Source organism: Micrasema longulum, unplaced genomic scaffold (assembly GCF_059751315.1).
Source record: "Micrasema longulum isolate JH-2025_06_02 unplaced genomic scaffold, ASM5975131v1 h1tg001818l, whole genome shotgun sequence".
NCBI classification, from domain to species: Eukaryota; Metazoa; Arthropoda; class Insecta; order Trichoptera; family Brachycentridae; genus Micrasema; species Micrasema longulum.
This window is the reverse complement of record NW_028278992.1, coordinates 180743-200678: the sequence shown is the minus strand read 5'-3', so window position 1 is coordinate 200678 and position 19936 is coordinate 180743. Positions and strand designations below refer to the sequence as shown.

Here is a 19936-nt window from a genome sequence, read left to right as displayed (position 1 = left end):
AGAAGGTTTGTTCATACTTGCATTTCTTTCAAAAACCATCACATTCGATTTGTCGACATTTAACAGCAAATCGCTTCCCTCGCATACATCGAAGACTTTTGTTACCGAGAAAATTCATTGTTGTTTGTTGCTAGCGCGGAGTACGGCAAAATCAGCATACAAAAGACAATTATTGACAATTATCAGCCAGTTTTGTTCCCATTCTTAAACTTGTCAAGCTTCAATATATATATATATATATTTTAGGCCAATCAACAGGCTTATGAAAGCACTAACAGATTGGCATTGATGAATATATTTTATATGATAACACTTAATCTAAACAATCATTGCGAAACGCGAACCGCAAACGAATATGCTAACAACATCGATGTCTTTAACGTGAGTCTTGTAATTTTTAAATATCAATGTGTATGTTCCATATCAAATAGAACTTTATATTCTGTTCATATTGTATTTTATAACATTATGTACCTAGCTGCTTTAAACCTTTAACTGCATTTCTTTGGCTTATTTAAAAATTAAAAAAAAAAATATTATTAAAATTTATTTTTTTTAAAACCAACTAAACTTCTAAACACAGTTCTATATTTTATTACTTTATTGTATATTGTATTTTTTGAAATATGTGTTGTTAATACACTCATCTTTTTATTTTTATTTTTATACCAACTATACTTCTTAACACAGTTCCTATATTTTATTTCTTTAAATTGTATTTTTTTTAAATTTATGTTGTTATATACTCATCTTCTTTTTTTTATACCAACTTTACTTCTAAACACTGTTCTATCTTTTTTTGCTTTATATTGTATTTTTTAAATTTAACTACTACTACTACTACTACCATCACGCCATTTCTCAGTAGGGGTAGGCAGAGAGAATGGACCGCCACACACGGCTATCCTGGCATACAATCCTAGCTTCTTCCGCATTCATACATCTTGTCATACATGCCCTTCGGTTCTGTCTGCTTTTGACATGACCAGACTTAAGATTTTGGTTTATCTGATCATGCCACGTCTTCCTCGGTTCCTTCCTTCCGTTCGTTTTCGCCATATATACTTGTTTTGCCATTTTTTCGTCGTCTATTCGTTCTACGTGACCAAACCATCTCAGAGACCCTTTCTTGATCTTATCAATTATACTTGACTCAGATTTACACTCTCGACTGATTTCATAATTTTTAACCCTGTCATACATTGATTTCCCACTCATTTAATATTGTTTATATACTCATATTTTATATAACTTTCATGTATGTAAAAGCCTTATGGGCGTAAAAAATTAATAAAATAAAATAAATAAAAAAATCTTAAAATCTATATAAAAGAACAAAGTTAAGTATAATTATGGCACAATCTAGGGGGACATGGCAAGTGTATGATCGCGAATCAGAAGTGACAACGCCGCTTGCTTCTTGAATGCCTTTGCTGCAAGAACACAATATGCAATTAGGCTCAACTTCTGAGGTGCGCGACCTGGGTATCGTTTTTGATCAAAAAATATCCTTTATTAGGCACATAAATAATATTACTATAAAATGTAAATCAAATATCAAAATCAATAAAATAAATAAATGTAGTAAATCTCTAAAAATGTTAGGCTTCATGTTACGCGTGACTAAGGAATTAAAAAATATAGGCACTTTGAAGTTGACGTATACTTCATTAGTGAGAAGCCAGTTAGAGTATAACTCTACAGTATGGACTCCTTACTACAACTGTCACCAAAATTCTCTTGAAAGAGTTCAAAAAAATTCTTACGGTGTATAAATTTTAACTTAGAATCAGTCATGAATTTTTAAAGTACGATTTTTTACTAAAAACATTAAGAAGAAAAATTATAGAACTTTTTAATTTATTCAAATTTTTAAATTCAAAATAGGATTGCCCTGGACTATTATCTCTCATCAACTTCAGGGTGCCTGGAAGAATGATTAGACAGGTGCCACCGTTTTGTAGCAACAATTCACGGACGGTGTATACTTGTAATGCCGTATTAAATAGACTTCATGAACCCGGTAATAGTTATTCCCACGTATCTGATATATTTAGTGTAGGGTATTGTTCCTATAGAATAAACTTTTTGAACTTTTTCAAAGATGGTGAATGATAATTATATTTATTTATTCATGCATTTCATAATATATATGTATACAGTTTTTTGTTCACTTTGCCCAACTGTATGAAACAGTACTTATGATTTTCTTGTTGTATTACTGTAGAATGTTTTATTATTTAAACTTTCTACTGAATATGCTGTATAATTTTTATGTTATTTTTTAAAATATAAATCTTGTATAATTTTTAGTTTAATTTTTTTTACAAATCTTGGGTATAAGGAAATTCATGTTTTAAAAAAAATATGTATTAGCCAAATATGTTAATATTATAAATGTTTGTGAAAGGCAGATTTGCCGTTTATGTTAATAAAATAAAATACCGGTTAAATAAGATTTCGTTCACTGTTCTGAGGATCCCTTGGCAGAGGGGAAAAGAATCCGATGTTGGTTTTATAATTTCCCACAGCAAAGACAGCAGTGGTACGCAAGTTACGGCGAGGTACATTGTGAGGTTAATCTGAATACAAAAAGCTGAACAAAAATAGCATAAAACTATGTAGCAAAGACAGACAAGGGCAACAAAATAGTGGTATCAATATATTCGTATGCCGGCCTCGTGGTGTAGTGATCAGCGCATTTCCCTATCATGAAAGAGGTCTCGGGTTCGACTTCCGACATGGTTGACATGAAATATTTATTTAAAAGGATATTTTTACGCTAGGATATTTCATAGTCGCACTCGTGCGTGAAGCGTAAGACTTATAACAAAAATGATCAAAATACGCTGCGATTGGTGTACCGATGCAATGCCCTATGCACCATTAGGTGCGGAAAGGGAATGATGATGATGCATTCGAGAACATGATCAACATACAATACTTCCACACTGTGTTGATGACGTAGGACCGTCGGGTTTCTGGCACAAGTTGGTAACTACATTTTACTACAACATTTTGAGTTTGTCCATATGTTAGTAGACAAAAGACTGGATTTGACCTCCTAGGAAGTGAAACCAAACCAGCCAATGACAGGTCATAAGGCCTGTAAACGCCTAGACTTCCATATTCCCTTCTCTAAAATGTTCTCCATCTCTGTTGTAATTTGTTAGTCTTACACTTTACTAGTTGTGAGCATTTTCAAAATTAAAAGTTCATCACAAATTAGCAATTCAAATAAAACTACAAATTAAATGTAATAAAAGATAATTCTTTGTGTTCATAAAAACGAAATATTTTTATTTAACAAAGAAACGCGTGTAATTTGTCGGTCTCGTGGTGTTACGATCAGCGCGCTTGCCTACCGCGCGAGAGGTCTCGGGTTCTATTCCCGACATGGTTGATATCAAATATATTTATTTTTTCGCAAATAAATATTTGCGTTCTTTTGATTTACCCAAATATTTAATTTAAAGGGTGATTTTCAAAGAGTTGTAAATAACTCACTATTAGAAAATGGTAATAAGGTTGGGATAGAGTGGGATTTGAACCACGGACCTTTGATCCGTGAGTCCGAGACCCTAGTCACTGGACCACAACCGAATTAATTGAAAATAGTGTTTTCACAGTAGAATATTTCCCTGGACTGGTACCTGAAGCGTAAGACTGATCATCTTACTGTCATGTAATTTTTTTTATATCAAGATACGCTGTGATTGGTGTAACAATGCAGTGCCCTATGCACCATTAGGTGCGGAAAGGGAATTATGATGGGAAAACAAGACATCTCATTTTTCCAAAATTTGTACTTATTTATTTATTTATTAACTGACATTGTCCATTTAAAAAGTTTATTGGGTTTTAATATTACAATAAAAGAATAGTTAAACATAAAAAAAAAGAAGCATTGACAAGCATAAGAGATATCGAGACAAGATCTGGACTGTTTATTTAGTGCTCGTTTAAATCGCTGTAAACTCAAACCAAAAAAGTCCAGATCTTGTCTTGAGTTAACAGTACGACAAAGACGGGTCATTGGAGAATTAAGGCCATAGTTTGTTTTATGCCGATCCATGTTACCAACTTGTGCCAGAAGCCAGGACCTGACGATACTTATATCCCAATATTTATATGTTTAAAACTCGCCAAATATAATGTAAATATTGCAAATATATTTTATTTTTTAAAATAATAGTGGGAGTGAACGTGTAGACGCAATCCCGAAGGTGGGGGGTCACGCAAATCTACACGCGCGACACGGCGAAATCGGGGTAGTTTCTTGTTCTTTTTCCTGCATTATCAAATAGGTACTTTTTTATGCATTACAAATTACATGTACATTTTTTTTTTTTTTTAAATTTAAATTTCATTGATAAACCCTTACGGGTTACATACATTTAACAAAATATTTTCATTTTAAAAATTCACACTCTACTGTTAATAATAATATTTTTAACATCTTTTGTAAAGGTTGTCCGAGTCTTTTGTTTAGTTTTGTCTAATAGTTTATTGTATAATTTCAGTCCATGGTTTATTAGTCTCGATTGTCCTTTTCTCGTTTTAAAAGGTTGTAAATTATATTTTTCTGATATTCTCGTATTGTGTTCATGTTTACTACAGTTTTTTTCAAGTTTTAATTCTTCGTCTACAATTACATCAGTGGCTAATTTATGAATAAATTTTAAAGATTCTAGTTTAAAGAGTTCAGTTACATTTAATTGTTTAGTTTGTTCAAAAAGTTCTTTAGTTGCTGTTAGATAGGGAATGTCATATACTAACTTTAATATTTTATTTTGCTGTCTTTGTAGTCTGTTTATGTCATTTTGATTTCCTGTTCCCCATAGTAGTTGCATATAACATATTTTAGTTTTTACATAGGCTTCATACATTATTTTTTTTCCTTTATTGGAACAAAGTTTTTGATTTTAAAAAATAGACTCGATAATGTCGCCACTTTGCTAATTAAATTGTTGATATCAATTGTCCATGTCAATTGTCTGTCAATTGTTAGTCCTAAGTATTTAACATGTTCGATTTCAGTTGGTCGTTCATTATTTATGTAAACATCTACTAATATAATATATAATGTAAACATTTTTTTACTTAAAGCGAACAAAAATATTAGAAGCAAATTTGTATTTGGAGCATATATTATCTACATATCTTGATTTATTTAACGATATCTTTTTATGTACCTAGTATTTTTTTTTGTTTTATATTTTGTATAAAGTATATTTTCAGTTTCAGTGCTGCAGAGCAGTGTTTATTTAATAATTTAAAATACATATAGCAATTTGTTACCCACTAAGTCTAAAGACTTTTCGGTGGGGGACATTTTTTTTATGACAGGTTTATTTTGCAATTATTTTATTTATATTTTACATCCTTATTTATTAACAGGCACTACTATCTAGAAGTTATTTCTTCAGTTCTTTTGTTTTCATTTGAAAATCTTTCGAATAGTCCAGAAACCGCATACGCACATCAAACAGAAGGCGACTAAACTACTCATAAATGAGTAAGTTTACGTTTTGACCCATTAGTTTCTTTATAGACTTCGCTCAGGACGCAACTGCTGATTTGAATTCAACTATGCCGTGTTGTGTCCTTTTGAAGTGTAGAAATACTGCTAGGATCTTTAAGAAACAGGGTGTATCACATTTCATGTGTTATTAGCAAACGAATGCTTAAGTAGCAAATGCATTACTTAAACATTTAATTTTTTTACCCTACTTTGCTCATTTTATAAGAGAAATTATGAAAATTGGACCTCGGATTAAACAAGTCTGTTGTGGACATTTAACCGACATTATCTTCAAAACATCAAATATTAATTAACATGATTTGAAAATATCCGTTTTATGTAAAATAAAATTTGTTTTATATTTTAAGTTTAAAGTTCATTAATTCAATTACTCTTATTAAATGACCCTTTACTTATCTACTCTGTTGTGTTAATCAATATTCCCCCCCCCCCACTTTCGGACAAAGGGATTACGAATATTTTTCTATTAAAATCTATAACCTACTTCCACTATCTATAAAAACAATTAGTAACGAGAAAACGTTTAAAAAGGCTATAAAAAATGGATAGTGGAGCTAGGTAGAAGTAAAATGGATTGTCTCATTCGCCCATACCAATATTGAATCAACTGCTTCACAAGTGTAGCCTTATGTTAGGTTTTTGTTATTCTCATTATTTGTTTTGTAATATAAATAATATAGATGTAACTAAACACCTTGTTTTTAAAACTGTCTGAATATTTGTTAATTATCTTCGTTTTTTTTAAGTTAGTCTTCTTTGTTAATTCTCAAAACTTAAAAAAAGTATATTGTTAAGTGTCCTCGGCACGGGAAACCCCAGTGAGGTCACATTATTTTTATTATTAATTATAGTTTGTAAGCAAAAAATATGAATAAATAAATAAATTGTCCATGGATATTACCATGGAGGATGAAAGGCAAGTTTCTGGCGCCTCCAAACCAGAACCAACCAGCCAAGGGAAGGTCGCCCCGACAGAAAAGTCCACCGGAGAAGGCACCGGGAAACCACTCTGGTCATCTCTTCCCAGGAATCACTGCGGCGGGTACATCCAACGAGCAGTTGTCCCGGCCTCGGAGTAGCGCAGGACCGAGACGCTTTCGCTGTGGTGGTCGCCAACGTCGGGGGTCTGTCAAGCCACCGCAAGAAGAAGTCCATGGATGGAATTGGCATGTCCTTTTTACGAATAATTCACAATGAAATATTTTAGACAAGCGACGACAGACAAAATTTAGTATAAGGCTTTGAAATATTTATTTAAGTTTATTTTCACGCCTTGACAAAGGATCATTTGTGTTCCAAAACCGGTCGGAGTATTAATTAGCGATTTTACACAAAATAAATAAGTTATTTAGGTTATTTAAAAACATTTTTTTATGTAATAATTAATTTCATACATTTTAAGATTATTACATTTTGAAAAATAACACATTTGAACTTATATTAAATAATGTGCCATCTACACACAAGCATCAACATTAAATGGTTTTAATCTTCGATATGACACTAAAAATAATAGCCTTTTATTTAATTAGAATCTAACTATATTTGTTGAAATATTACTATTGATTTTCGGCAGAATAATCTTGAGCTGGCTGTTCCGAATATTCTTGCTCGGCGTACTGTTGATTTGGGTCGTATTCTTGATTAGGATCTGCATACTGTTGATTCGGGTCGGCGTACTGTTGATTGGGATCCACGTACTCTTGATTCGGATCGGTGTACTGTTGATTTGGGTCGGCATACTGCTGATTTGGGTCGGCGTACTGCTGATTTGGGTCGGCGTACTGCTGATTTGGGTCGGCATACTGCTGATTTGGGTCATCGGCATACTGTTGTTCCGTGTATTCTTGATTCGGATCGTATTCCATAGTTTCTTCTAGGTGCTCGCTATTATCTAAGGTATTTAAATCTAAATTTTTACTAGCGCTAATTGGGGAGTTTTGCGGGTTTGACCTCTGCGGGTTTTCTTCTGTCGGAGTCGGCGCTATGTTGCTTCGGCTCGACTGTCGGCTCGTCTTTCTTTGATTGGACTCAGGGTTAACGTTTCCCGGGGCTGTGTTTGCGTGCTCTTGACCGGCGTACTGGTCGCCATTGTTTCCATAGACAATCCCTCTAGAATTTTGGCGGGAAACTGGTGCTGCAGTAGCGCGTCTGTTGTCTGTGGGCGGGGTATTGTTGTGCGGGGTTGGTGCTGAGAATCCAAAATTGGAAAGAAAGATTAAATACATATTTTATGCATTACTATAATTAAATTAATTAAGACAGACACCTATTGGCTAAAGCTCTTGTATTGGATTGGGTATTGAAATTATCACTTTAGAGATAAAAATCTTTCACATCAGAGAAACTATGCTTCTTCTTCTAATTTCTTAAGAAACTGTGTAAACTTAACAATATTTTGAGTTTGTCCAAATTTTTGTAGACATGGACTGGATTCAACTCCCTGGGGAGCTGTTAATACTAACATATTACAACCGAGATGAAGAACATTTGAGAGAATATTGTTGATAAATCCACCTGGTCCATGAAGAAGTCCATACCCTTTCTTCTCTTCATAGATAGTGTTAATTTTTATATATTTTTATTTTGTTAATCTTTAAAAGATTCAATATGTCCATGTACTTGTAATTTTTCGATCTGAACGGTTTGGGTAGGTAGGAAGAAATTGCCTTAAGGCAATATGCCCGCCTTTATATGTATATTTATTGTACATGTATATAAAGTTTTAAATAAATAAATAAGAAGCATAAAAATTTAATTTTTTTCAGGCGTTGCCTAGTATGTAGGTGAAATAATGCAACTTGGTTGGCTGGAAGAAATTGCCAATTGGCAATAAGCCCGCCAATGTACAAATAACATTATTTACAAAAAGTTAAATAAATAAATAAAAACTTCATTGTCAAATAAAAAATGTAAATAGGGGCTAGATTTCTTACTGTCCATGGGCTCTGTAGCTGCAAGACGTGCTGTTATCTAGCTCATATATATCATAATTGGAGACGAGGAACTAGAATCCCAACCTTCCATGCGCTCTGTAGCTGCAAGGCGTGCTGGGATATTTATTTATTGCGCAGCGCTCTTGAGGTGATTTTCACAAAAATGGCGCTGTATAAATTATCTAAATATATTTAATTATATAATTAGATAAATCTCACATGCATAAATAAAGGTTTCAGCTCTTTAACTTTACAAACATCAAAAGTTGAAAGAATTGAAGGAATATAGATGTCCAAATATGGGCAGAATGATGCATGTTACACAGTGTGCAAAATGGCCACTTAAACCAGCCAATGATAGGTCATAAGCCCTGTAGATGCCTAGACTTCTATATTACTTTTTTCTAAAATGTTCTTCATCTCTGTTGTAATATGTCAAGATTAACAGCTCCCCAGGGAGTTGAATCCAGTACTTGTTTACAAAAATTTGGACAAACTCAAAATATTGTCGATATAGAAATAGAAAAAAATAAAATCGCAACCATCAACAATGAATATGGGCAGAATGATGCATATTACACAGTGTGCAAAATGGCCACTTAAACCAGCCAATGACAGGTCATAAGCCCTGTAGATGCCCAGGCTTCTACATTACCTTCTCTAAAATGTTCTTCATCTCTGTTGTAATATGTTAAGTAAACTTAATGACTAAACTATAGCTAGGCGGCCTCCGTGGTGTAGTGGTCAAGACCCTTGACTCACACACGGAAAGTTCCGGGTTCTTCGTGAAAGTAATCTTCTCAAGCCTGGGTGTTCTGTGATGTAATTCACCAGTGTAATTCGGCCTCCTGGCCTGTTGAGGTGCAAAAAGCAAATAGTAGAGGAAATAGTATGTAAATACACGAGATAAAAGCTTTATCTATGGCCGCGAGAGCGTTTAGAATATCACCCCTGTAGCTCAATCACAAATAACTATAAACGTGCTAATAAGCGACGTGATAACAATTTTTCGCCATGGTTGTGTATCGTATTCGCGATCGCAATGGAACATCCGTGAACACCTAATATTACATGTCAAAATATTTACGTTTCGCGACGTATAATCCTGCTGCGCAATCACATATTTGAATTTCACCGGTGTAAATATGGAAAATATTGCAAAACTGCTATTTTTATTTATTTATTATTTATTATGCTATTTATTGCATTTAGCTGACGGTTGGAAAGCCAAATGTCAAGAAAAGCAGTCGCCATAGTAATTGTAAGTTAATTTTTACTTTTTTATATTAGATACTCCTTACTATTTTACAAATGCAATATATTGTATTATTTTTTGTAGTAAACGCCGATTTTTCGCCAGTGCACTGTATTTATTACGAGAAAAACCAAAAACAAACCGACACGAGCGTCGACTTAGAGATTACACACGCGTTGACTTATGACTGCGATAACTTAAGCATGTTCATTATATCGTTCATTGTGGTCGCTCAAATGCCTAGCGTGTTTTTAAGCACGTCGATAGTTATTTGTGATTGAGCTACTGGTTTGATATGTTGTCCCAATATAACGCCCTAAATATTTTGTTATTTGTAATTTATTTATTTATACGCCCAATGTGCATTTTCATAGACACATTTACGCATAGAAAATTGTAATAAAAAATTAGAAAGACTCAATGGTTTAAAGTAGACTTTGTGGAAGCGGGAGAGAGGTGTTTATAATGGAATTTGATTCAGTGATCGTTTGAAAGAAGACAACTTGTTATCAAAGAAATCAAGACCGGTATGTTTGTTGGCAGACCTAATAATAATGTTATTTTGGTAAAATAAATTAATTTGAATTTGAAAAAAAGTTGTGTCTGCTTTTTTTTTTTAAATTTAAAAACGGGACCCAAAGGTAAAACAAAATGGCAAATGTTATAAGCCATTCAAAAAAAATAATTCTAAAAACATTGTTGGTTATATAAGCTTTGATATTACGTAGATTAACTAAAGTCCTTAAAATGTAACATGATTAGAATGACAGTTGTCAGAAAAAGTGACGACATAACTTTGTAGTAACGTCAAAGGAGTTATTTATATTGACACACGAAAAATCATTTGTATCTGGCGTGTTAATTAATTTTTTTATTACAATGCTTGAAATATAAATCAACATAAATGTATAAAATCAGCTTTAAAACTAAAAAAAAAAAACTAAAATAAATCTAATTTTTAACGACGAGGTTACATCATTTTGCAAAAACGTTTGAGATGAGACAAATAGATCAATGTAATTTGATCGAATAAAAAAAATATTCGTTTGAGACATTTATGAAAAAAGTATAAATGTCTTATTTTTTGGTGAACAATTATGTTAAACACACTATAATAGGCTTGTTTTTTTGTTTTCTATATCAATTTTCGGAAACAGAGTTTCATGATTGCATGAAATAAAATAAAATAAAATCGATATGATCAGTGATCAGTAATTTATCATCACTAATGAAATTAGTTTGACAGCTGTCATTCTAATCAAGCTATATTTTAAGGACTATAAATAAATTTAATAAACTTCACACTAAAACACACTAAATAGAGTCTAGTTTTGTAACTGTCCATGCGCTCTATAGCTGCTGTGTAAAATGTCGTAATCTAGACTTTATCTAATTTTGTTAAAAATAAACTAGTCACGTTATCTGTAAAATGCTATCCGTGCGCTTTGTAGCTGCAAGAAGTGTGTAACTAAAATAGTGTATAATTGGATACGGGGAATTGAATCCCAGCCGCCTATGGGCTCTGTAGCTGCAAAACGTGTTGGGATGTTTATTTATTATGTCCAGATTAAATAAATAAATAAAATTAAACACATTCTAGATATTTACATGCAAATATTACACTACATTATTACATTATTGCTTGTGGTACCAAATGGTTCACAGTCGATTCAAAATTAAGAGTACTTTTTTTTATTTATTTTTTTACAATAAACATAATAATAAAACAGAGTATTAAAAAATAAAGCATAATTACATATCAATGAAATACATATTTATAGAAAAATAGTAAACAAAAAAATCCCACAAAGGCATGGCCCGTTCGTGGGTATACAAGAAAATGTTTATGAATTTTTGCTTCTATAGTAAATAATGGACAGTTATAATATTTTTGTATAACATAAGAAAGAAAAAATAAAATATTCTGTAAAAGATAAGATTTAGAGTTAAATCTTATATAGAGCCTATCTTTTTAAAAAAAAACATTAAAGCACATTGACATTACTTTACAGAACATTAAAACATTTAACTAGATTTCATGGAACATCCAAATATTTTTTACACAATTTTACTAAACTGAAAGGCATTTTTACATAATTTTACGGAACATTAAAGCATTTTTATTTGATTTTGTAAAATATTATTAGTAGGGAAGTTAACTATAGTCCTCAATATATACAGGGTGTTCTTTAAACAAATTTAGCATGTTAAAAAAAATATTTAGAAAAAAGAAATGTTTAAAAAATAAAATATTTAAAAAAACAATTGGTTGCTTACTTCTGCAGAGGAGAAGTGAGGGAAACTCGGTTGTCGGTGTATCAGACTCTCCCCTCGTTTCTCCCCCGCAGAAGTAAGCAACCGTTTGCTTTTTTTATATTTAATTTTTAAACATTTTTTTTGTTCCAAAAAATATTTTAATGTGCCAATATGTATTCTTCCTCATACTGATCATCGTAGTTTCAGATGTGACAGGGTTTAATGAACACCCTGTATCTTTGATTAAGCTAGGGTTTCCTAGGACAGCGGTGCCCGTATCTTAACGGCCGTAGTGAACGGTGATGCGGTGGACAGCCGTCGTAGTGGTGACTAGAGAGTGGTTTTATTTTTTAACGGTGTTATCAACACCATTTTTATAGGAAACCACTCTCTAGTCACCGTTATGACGGCTGTCAATCGCATTAATGTTCACTACGGCCGTTAAAATACGGGCACCGCTGTCCTAGGAAACCCGAGCTTTAGAATGACAGTTGTCAGCAATAGTGATGATTTAACTTTGTAGTAACGTCACACGTCTGCGGCGTGCGGCGTCTTTAGGACGGTATCTGCATGACTTGTGTTAAATGATGGGTTTAGCGAGCCCCGCAAAACTCTAGCGGACAACTGCGCTAGGTTATAAACTCTAAGGAGGGGAGGAAAGTGATCTAGGTGCGTACATTGCGGCGTCTTTAGGACGGTATCTGCATGACTTGTGTTAAATGATGGGTTTAGCGGGCCCCGCAAAACTCTAGCGGACAACTGCGCTAGGTTATAAACTCTAAGGAGGGGAGGAAAGTGATCTAGGTGCGTACATTGCGGCGTCTTTAGGACGGTATCTGCATGACTTGTGTTAAATGATGGGTTTAGCGGGCCCCGCAAAACTCTAGCGGACAACTGCGCTAGGTTATAAACTCTAAGGAGGGGAGGAAAGTGATCTAGGTGCGTACATTGCGGCGTCTTTAGGACGGTATCTGCATGACTTGTGTTAAATGATGGGTTTAGCGAGCCCCGCAAAACTCTAGCGGACAACTGCGCTAGGTTATAAACTGTAAGGAGGGGAGGAAAGTGATCTAGGTGCGTACATTGCGGCGTCTTTAGGACGGTACCTGCATAACTTGTGTTAGAGGATGGGTTTAGCGAGGCCTGCGAAACTCTGGCCGACAACTGCTCTAGGTTATTTTGGAGAGTGGCCATTTCATCTCTGGAAAACAACGAGAGAACACACACATACAGAAACATGCAGACAATACACATACACATGTATACTCTGTTAGTCACAACATTGAATAATTACACACACATATATATGTTAAAATTTGGTATGATACACGTCAACACATCAATACATATAATAAATCAAATTGAATACATAAATTAATAGACATATAAAAACTAACTAGACAACTATTGTGTGAACCATATTATATTATTTTGTTAACTGTGATAGATCGTATGAAATAAACAATTGAAAAAAATGGAGTTCTACAATATCAGTAAATTACAAAAGCTTTCTACAGTTTACATTCATAATACAAAATTATACAAAGGAATACAAGTGCTACGAAAAACATGATATGAAAATTAAAAAAAATATATGTTTGTTAGAATGTTTGAATCAATCGGATATGGCACTCAAGTTTTGTTTTTATACATTAATGTATTCAACATATTACAACAGAGATGAAGAACATTAAAGAGAAGGTAATATAGTAATCTAGGCATCTACAGGGCTTATGACCTGTCAATGGCTGGTTTAAGTGGCCACTTTATACACTGGGTAACATTCACCATTCTGCCCAGATTTGAACATCTATATTCTTTCAATTCTTTCATCTGTTGATGTTTGTGATGTTAAAGAGCTGAAACCTTTATTTATGCCGGTGAGATTCATCTAATTGAATTATTTCACCTACATACTAAGCAACGCCTGAAAATGTTATTTTTTCAATTTCTATACTTCTTCATCATAAAAATCATCATCACTATTGCCTTTCCAGCTTTCCAGACATTGCCTTGCCTAGGCAAGCGCGCTAACAACGACACCTGGAGGCCGACTGTAAAAAATACTGTTGAAATACAAAGTTGTGTTATTTTTTATTTTGAAGTATTTGTAAGTGATTTTGCGAAATATTAAAGCATATTAACATAATTTTTCCGAACATTAAAGCATTTTTACAAGATTTTACGAAACATTGAAGCGTATTTACACGATTTTACTGAACATTAAAGCACTTATACGTGATTATATGAATTGAAGCGTTTTTATGAAAAACACACAAATTTTTTAACTTGAATTTTTACTAAAGATTGAAGCATTTTAACAGTGAAAACATTTTTTAGAAGAGAATATAAAAGTCTAGGCATTTACAGGGCTTATGACCGTCATAGGCTGGTTTAAGTGGCCACTTTTACACACTGTGTTACATTCACCATTCTATACACATACTTGTCTAAATTTCCTCTTGACAGCAATTATACGTTCATAAGCAAAAACTCGGAAGGACACTGCCAGTGCTCGCTGAGTAGCAATGACACACATGTAATATTATGTGCCGCGGAAGTTTCGTCTCAAATTACATACAAGTTTCATGTTGTATGTTTTACGGCACTCTTTCAAAGCTTTAAAAAATTAAAAGAAAATTGTGGGAAAGACTTGAAAGAATAAAAAAGCTTTAAATGCGATTATCTCGGAACTTGTTTTAATGACTTAATGCATTCTGTCAGTAAAGCCACGATATAATATACATACTAAATGCACCCTTGTACAAGCATTACTACTACCCATTCTAGATTACGCTGATGTTTCCATGACTGATTTAAGCTGCGAGCAACTCGACTTCAGAATACATGCATAAGGTACATTTTTGGTCTTAGGAAATATGACCACATTTCTGATTATCGTAGGCAACTGAAATGGCTCAAATTTAGACAGCGGAGAGACTCTCATTCCCTCTCACTTCTGTTCAATGTACCATAGTCCTAACGCTCCTATATACCTGCGTGAAAAATTTCAACGCTTATTAGTTCATGGTTTACCTCTTCGTTCTACTTCTCAAGGCACTCTCTTAATACCCATCCACAATTCCTCTATCTTCTCTTACTCATATATTGTCCATGCGGCTCGACTGTGGAATCATCTCCCATCCACCATCGAAGATGTTACTACATTATCTCTGTTTAAATCACGTCTGAAGAAACATCTCCTTTCTCTTCCTTAATCTCTCCTCCTTTCCTCTTTCCTCTTTCCTCTTTTTTCCTTTTTCCCATTGAGTAATAGTTTTGATTTAAGGTAATTTATAAACAAATACGTTTATTTCTATTTTTAAATATCTTTAGCTTTTTAATATTTTTTCTATTAAATATGTTCTGTAACTTGAACTATAAAAATAAAACTTATTTTATTGGTTGGTTGGAAGAAATTGCCATTTGCCAATTTACAAATAACATTATGTACCAAAAGTTAAATAAATATTCTTTGATAAAAACAGAATGATTTGATTGGTTAGGGGAAGAAACCCACTCACAATATTTTTCTATGCCACAAATTAATATTTTAACACCACATTCCGTTGATTCACACTTTCTAACGAATATTTGAAAGCAAAATTTTAAAATCTACTCTACCTTTTCATACTGTGTATCAACATCACTACTTGTGTCGCTTGCCAGCGTATGGTAGAGCATATGGCCGCTCACAGCGTCAACGTGCAACCCCGACATAGCGTTCGCGAAAGAACCATTCTTGGACGAGCGCGAATCGGATGAGAAAAAATCAGACATACGCGCAGAATCGTCTTCGCGATGACGACAACTCCCGCGAACGGGTTCGCGCTTCAAGGCGCCGTTGTTCATAACCTCGTCGCTCGTCGAGTTATCGCGACGACGCTGCGAGGGTTCGTCGCTGGAGGTGTCCAGCGAATGGTTCTTTGGCGAACGGCCGTGTTTCGTCGCCGGTTTCGCGGTCTCGCTGGACGAAAAGTCGGTGGATTGATCGCTTGTCGGCGGCGATAAAGCGCTGTGCTTCGCGTGGGCGGCCGGACAGTGCTTTTTGTAATTTTGCCAAACGCCCCTCAACTTTCGCATGAGTTCGGCGTTGCGTTCGCTCCACAATTCCCTTTCGCTCCTGCAATATTTTATGTTCATTTTAATAAGTTTACAGAGTCCATTTTAAACATATGAGCCGGTTGCAGGCGAAGTGAACCAACTGAAAATACTGTCAAACTTTCAAATGAAAAACTATAATTAATAATTAAAATACTAACAGTAAATTTTGGAGTCCCACAAGGATCTATTTTGGGTCTACTGTAATATATTTTATATATTAATGACTTATCACTGTATAATTTTAAAGGAAAAATTATTATGTATGCTGACGACATTGAACTAGTCTATAAAAATCAAACAGACGTATTAACAAACAATGACAAAAATGAAGACCTAAGACCTTTCGTAGCTTACCAATTTAAAAACTCACCGCTCGCCACTGCTTTGTTGACTAATACCCGTATGCAGAGACAAACCTTAAGGTGAGGAGAGTACATTATATTGTCTTCACCTTCGGGTTATTCTCTGCATTTGAAATTAGAATGTACTTTCCTCACCTTAAGTTTTGTCTCTGCATACGGGTATAAATGGACAAGCTCAAACTTACTTACACTTAATGAAAAAAAACGCAATATTATCCATTTTGAATCTAGAATAAAATGTCGCAAAGTAGATGCTTACATAAATAATGAACGACTAACTGAAATTAAACATGTTAAATACATAGGACTAACAATTGACAGACAATTGAAATGGACAATTCATATCGACAATTTAATTAGCGAAGTGGCGACTTTATCAAGTCTTTTTTTTAAATCAAAAACTTTGTTCCAATAAAGGATTTTTTTTTAATAAATGAAGCCTATGTAAAAACTAAAATGTGTTATATGCAACTACTATGGGGAACAGGAAATCAAAATGACATAAACAGACTACAAAGACAGCAAAATAAAATATTAAAGTTAGTATATGACCTTCCCTATCTAAGGCAATTAAAGAACTTTTTAAACAAACTAAACAATTAAATGTAACTGAAATTTTTAAACTAGAATCCTTAAAATTTATTCATAAATTAGCCACTGATGTAATTGTAGACGATGAATTAAAACTTGAAAAAAACTGTAGTAAACATGAACACAATACGAGAATATCAGAAAAATATCATATACAACCTTTTAAAACGAGAAAAGGACAATCGAGACTAATAAACCATGGACTGAAATTATACAATAAACTACCAGACTAAACTAAACAAAAGACTCAGACAACCTTCACAAAAGATGTTAATATTATTATCAACAGTAGAATGTGAATTTTAAAAGTAAAAATATTTGTTAAATGTACGTAGCCCGTTAAGCTTTACCCCCTCCACACTCCAGTTCCAGGCACTGACAGATGAAAGTGAAAACGGATTACATTTTACATCTCTAATTTCATTGATTATTTTATGGTTTTCAACCTCTTCTAAATTAATTCAATTTATCAGGAAAATTATAAATCACAACTCGTAGTGTTTGATAAGTGACAGGACGCCGTAAATGTAAACAAACGACACATAGAAAAAGGCAGCTATCTACAATACTCTATAAAATCCATAGACATTGATGAAAAAAATCTGGTGACGTCACAAAACATCCAAAGACGTCATACTTGATGACGTCATGAATTGTTTGTTTTTGGCACCATTTAAATGACTAGAATTTAATCCTTTATATCTCCCTTATTTCTTAACAGATTTTAATAAAAATAGTACCGTTCGGTGCACTGAAATCTACTTTGGCAAACAAATGTTTATCGCGGGAGGCTAAACTAGCAGTTCACAACGGAGTTCTAGTGCCAACTCTAATATATGGGAGCGAAGTATTGAATTGGAAAAATGATGATGAAAGTAGGTTAAATTGTGTCAAAATGCGATTCCTTTAGACAAATGTGTGGCAAAACAATATATGATACGTGCACAAATGTCGAGATCCGTGAACTGCGTAAGGCTGAGATATGCTTTATCGACAGAATCAAGAAAGGGGTGCTGCGTTGGTTTGGACATGTAGAGCGAATGGACAACGAAAAAACGGCAAAAAGGATCTACGATGCAAATGTTGATGGATGCAGAAAACGAGGAAGGCCGAGAAAGACATGGCACGATCGAGTCCATCAAATGCTTGAAGATGGACATTTCAAAAGTAGGAATAATCGGCGGGCGTGCATGAATGTATACATGTTGAAGCGAGGTCTGTATGCAAAGATAGAGTTTTATGGCGTTCTTTACTCTCTGCCTACCCCTACGGGAAGACGGCGTGATAACTGTTTGTTTGTTTGTTTTTTAGTACCGATCGGGATGTGATTTTTTAGAATCATTTATTAGTTAGACTGACTAAAAATTTCTATAAAACAGTAAATAATAACACAGTTTTTTTTAATAATTGATTTAATAATTACTAGGAATGCATAAATAGAAAAAAACTATTTCAAATTTAACTATCTATTTTTAAATTAATGATATGTATAATAAAAAATGTTTTTTAAACATTAAAAATTTTCTAACAATTCTTAATTAATCCAAGCATTTTGTATGTTTTATTCTTTAAGAAATTCACAAATGCGCGGAAGAGTGTATTAATTTAAAAGACTGCAAATGAGGTAATAATTCGTCGCTTCAGTTCGTTTTTGTCCAACAGACAATTTTTAACGAAAATGAGTTAATTGTACATCATCATCATCATTCCCTTTCCGAACCTAATGGTGCATAGGGCACTGCACTTGTACATCAATCGCAGCGAATCTTGAAAATTTTTGTTACACCGAGGTAAGATGATCAGTTTTACGCTTCAGGTACCAGTCCAGGGACTATGAGATATTCTAGTGTGAAAACACCCTAAATGTTATTAAACATTTGTATATAACCACTTACCGACTTTTCTATGTCTACCGGTTTCGAGACGTACCCGTCTCTTCGTCAGGATGCCAGTTAAACCAACATGCAAAACCCACTATACACCTTCACCATAGTTGTTGCACAAAAATGTACAGTACACACAAAAATAAATGGTACGTCTCGAAACCAGTAGATATAGAAAAGTTGGTAAGTGGTTGTAAACAAATATTTAATAAAATTTATTTATTTAAACACATCCCTTTGTTGTAACACAATTTAATAATAAATGTATGATATTTATTTAGAAACTTTGCTGGTCTGTGTTTAAACTGTATTTTTTAGAAAAATGTTATTATATCATTGTCGACTGTTTGTTTCTTTAAAATAAATGAATAAATGAATAAATGAATACATGAATAAATGAATAAATGAATAAATGAATAAATGAATAAATGAATAAATGAATAAATGAATAAATGAATAAATGAATAAATGAATAAATTAATAAATTAATAAACGAATAAACGAATAAACGAATAAATGAATAAATGAATAAATGAATAAATGAATAAATGAATAAATGAATAAATTAATAAATTAATAAACGAATAAACGAATAAACGAATAAATGAATAAATGAATAAATTAATAAACGAATAAACGAATAAACGAATAAATGAATAAATGAATAAATGAATAAGTGAATAAATGAATAAATGAATAAATGAATAAATGAATAAATGAATAAATTAATAAACGAATAAACGAATAAACGAATAAATGAATAAATGAATAAATTAATAAACGAATAAATGAATAAATTAATAAATGAATAAATGAATAAATTAATAAATTAATAAACGAATAAACGAATAAACGAATAAATGAATAAATTAATAAACGAATAAACGAATAAACGAATAAATGAATAAATGAATAAATGAATAAGTGAATAAATGAATAAATGAATAAATGAATAAATGAATAAATGAATAAATGAATAAATGAATAAATTAATAAACGAATAA

At 32.9% G+C, this 19936-nt stretch overlaps 1 protein-coding gene across 2 annotated transcripts; it reads right to left on the bottom strand.

Annotated features, from left to right (window-relative positions):
- Positions 1 to 6892: 6892 nt before the first annotated feature.
- Positions 6893 to 16608, bottom strand: LOC148273881 (uncharacterized). Of its 2 annotated transcripts, none has more exons than XM_088238022.1 (2): positions 13099 to 13188; positions 6893 to 7736 (listed from the first exon to the last, which is right to left on the bottom strand). In XM_088238022.1, exons 1-2 carry the CDS (start codon positions 13184 to 13186, stop codon positions 7105 to 7107), a joined length of 720 nt encoding a protein of 239 aa, XP_088094148.1. In that variant the 5' UTR covers positions 13187 to 13188; the 3' UTR covers positions 6893 to 7104. The 2 variants fall into 2 exon arrangements, 1 of the variants encoding a protein (XP_088094148.1); XR_015824440.1 differs by lacking the exon at positions 13099 to 13188 and adding an exon at positions 15617 to 16608 and having other exon boundaries at positions 7605 to 7736.
- Positions 16609 to 19936: the final 3328 nt, after the last annotated feature.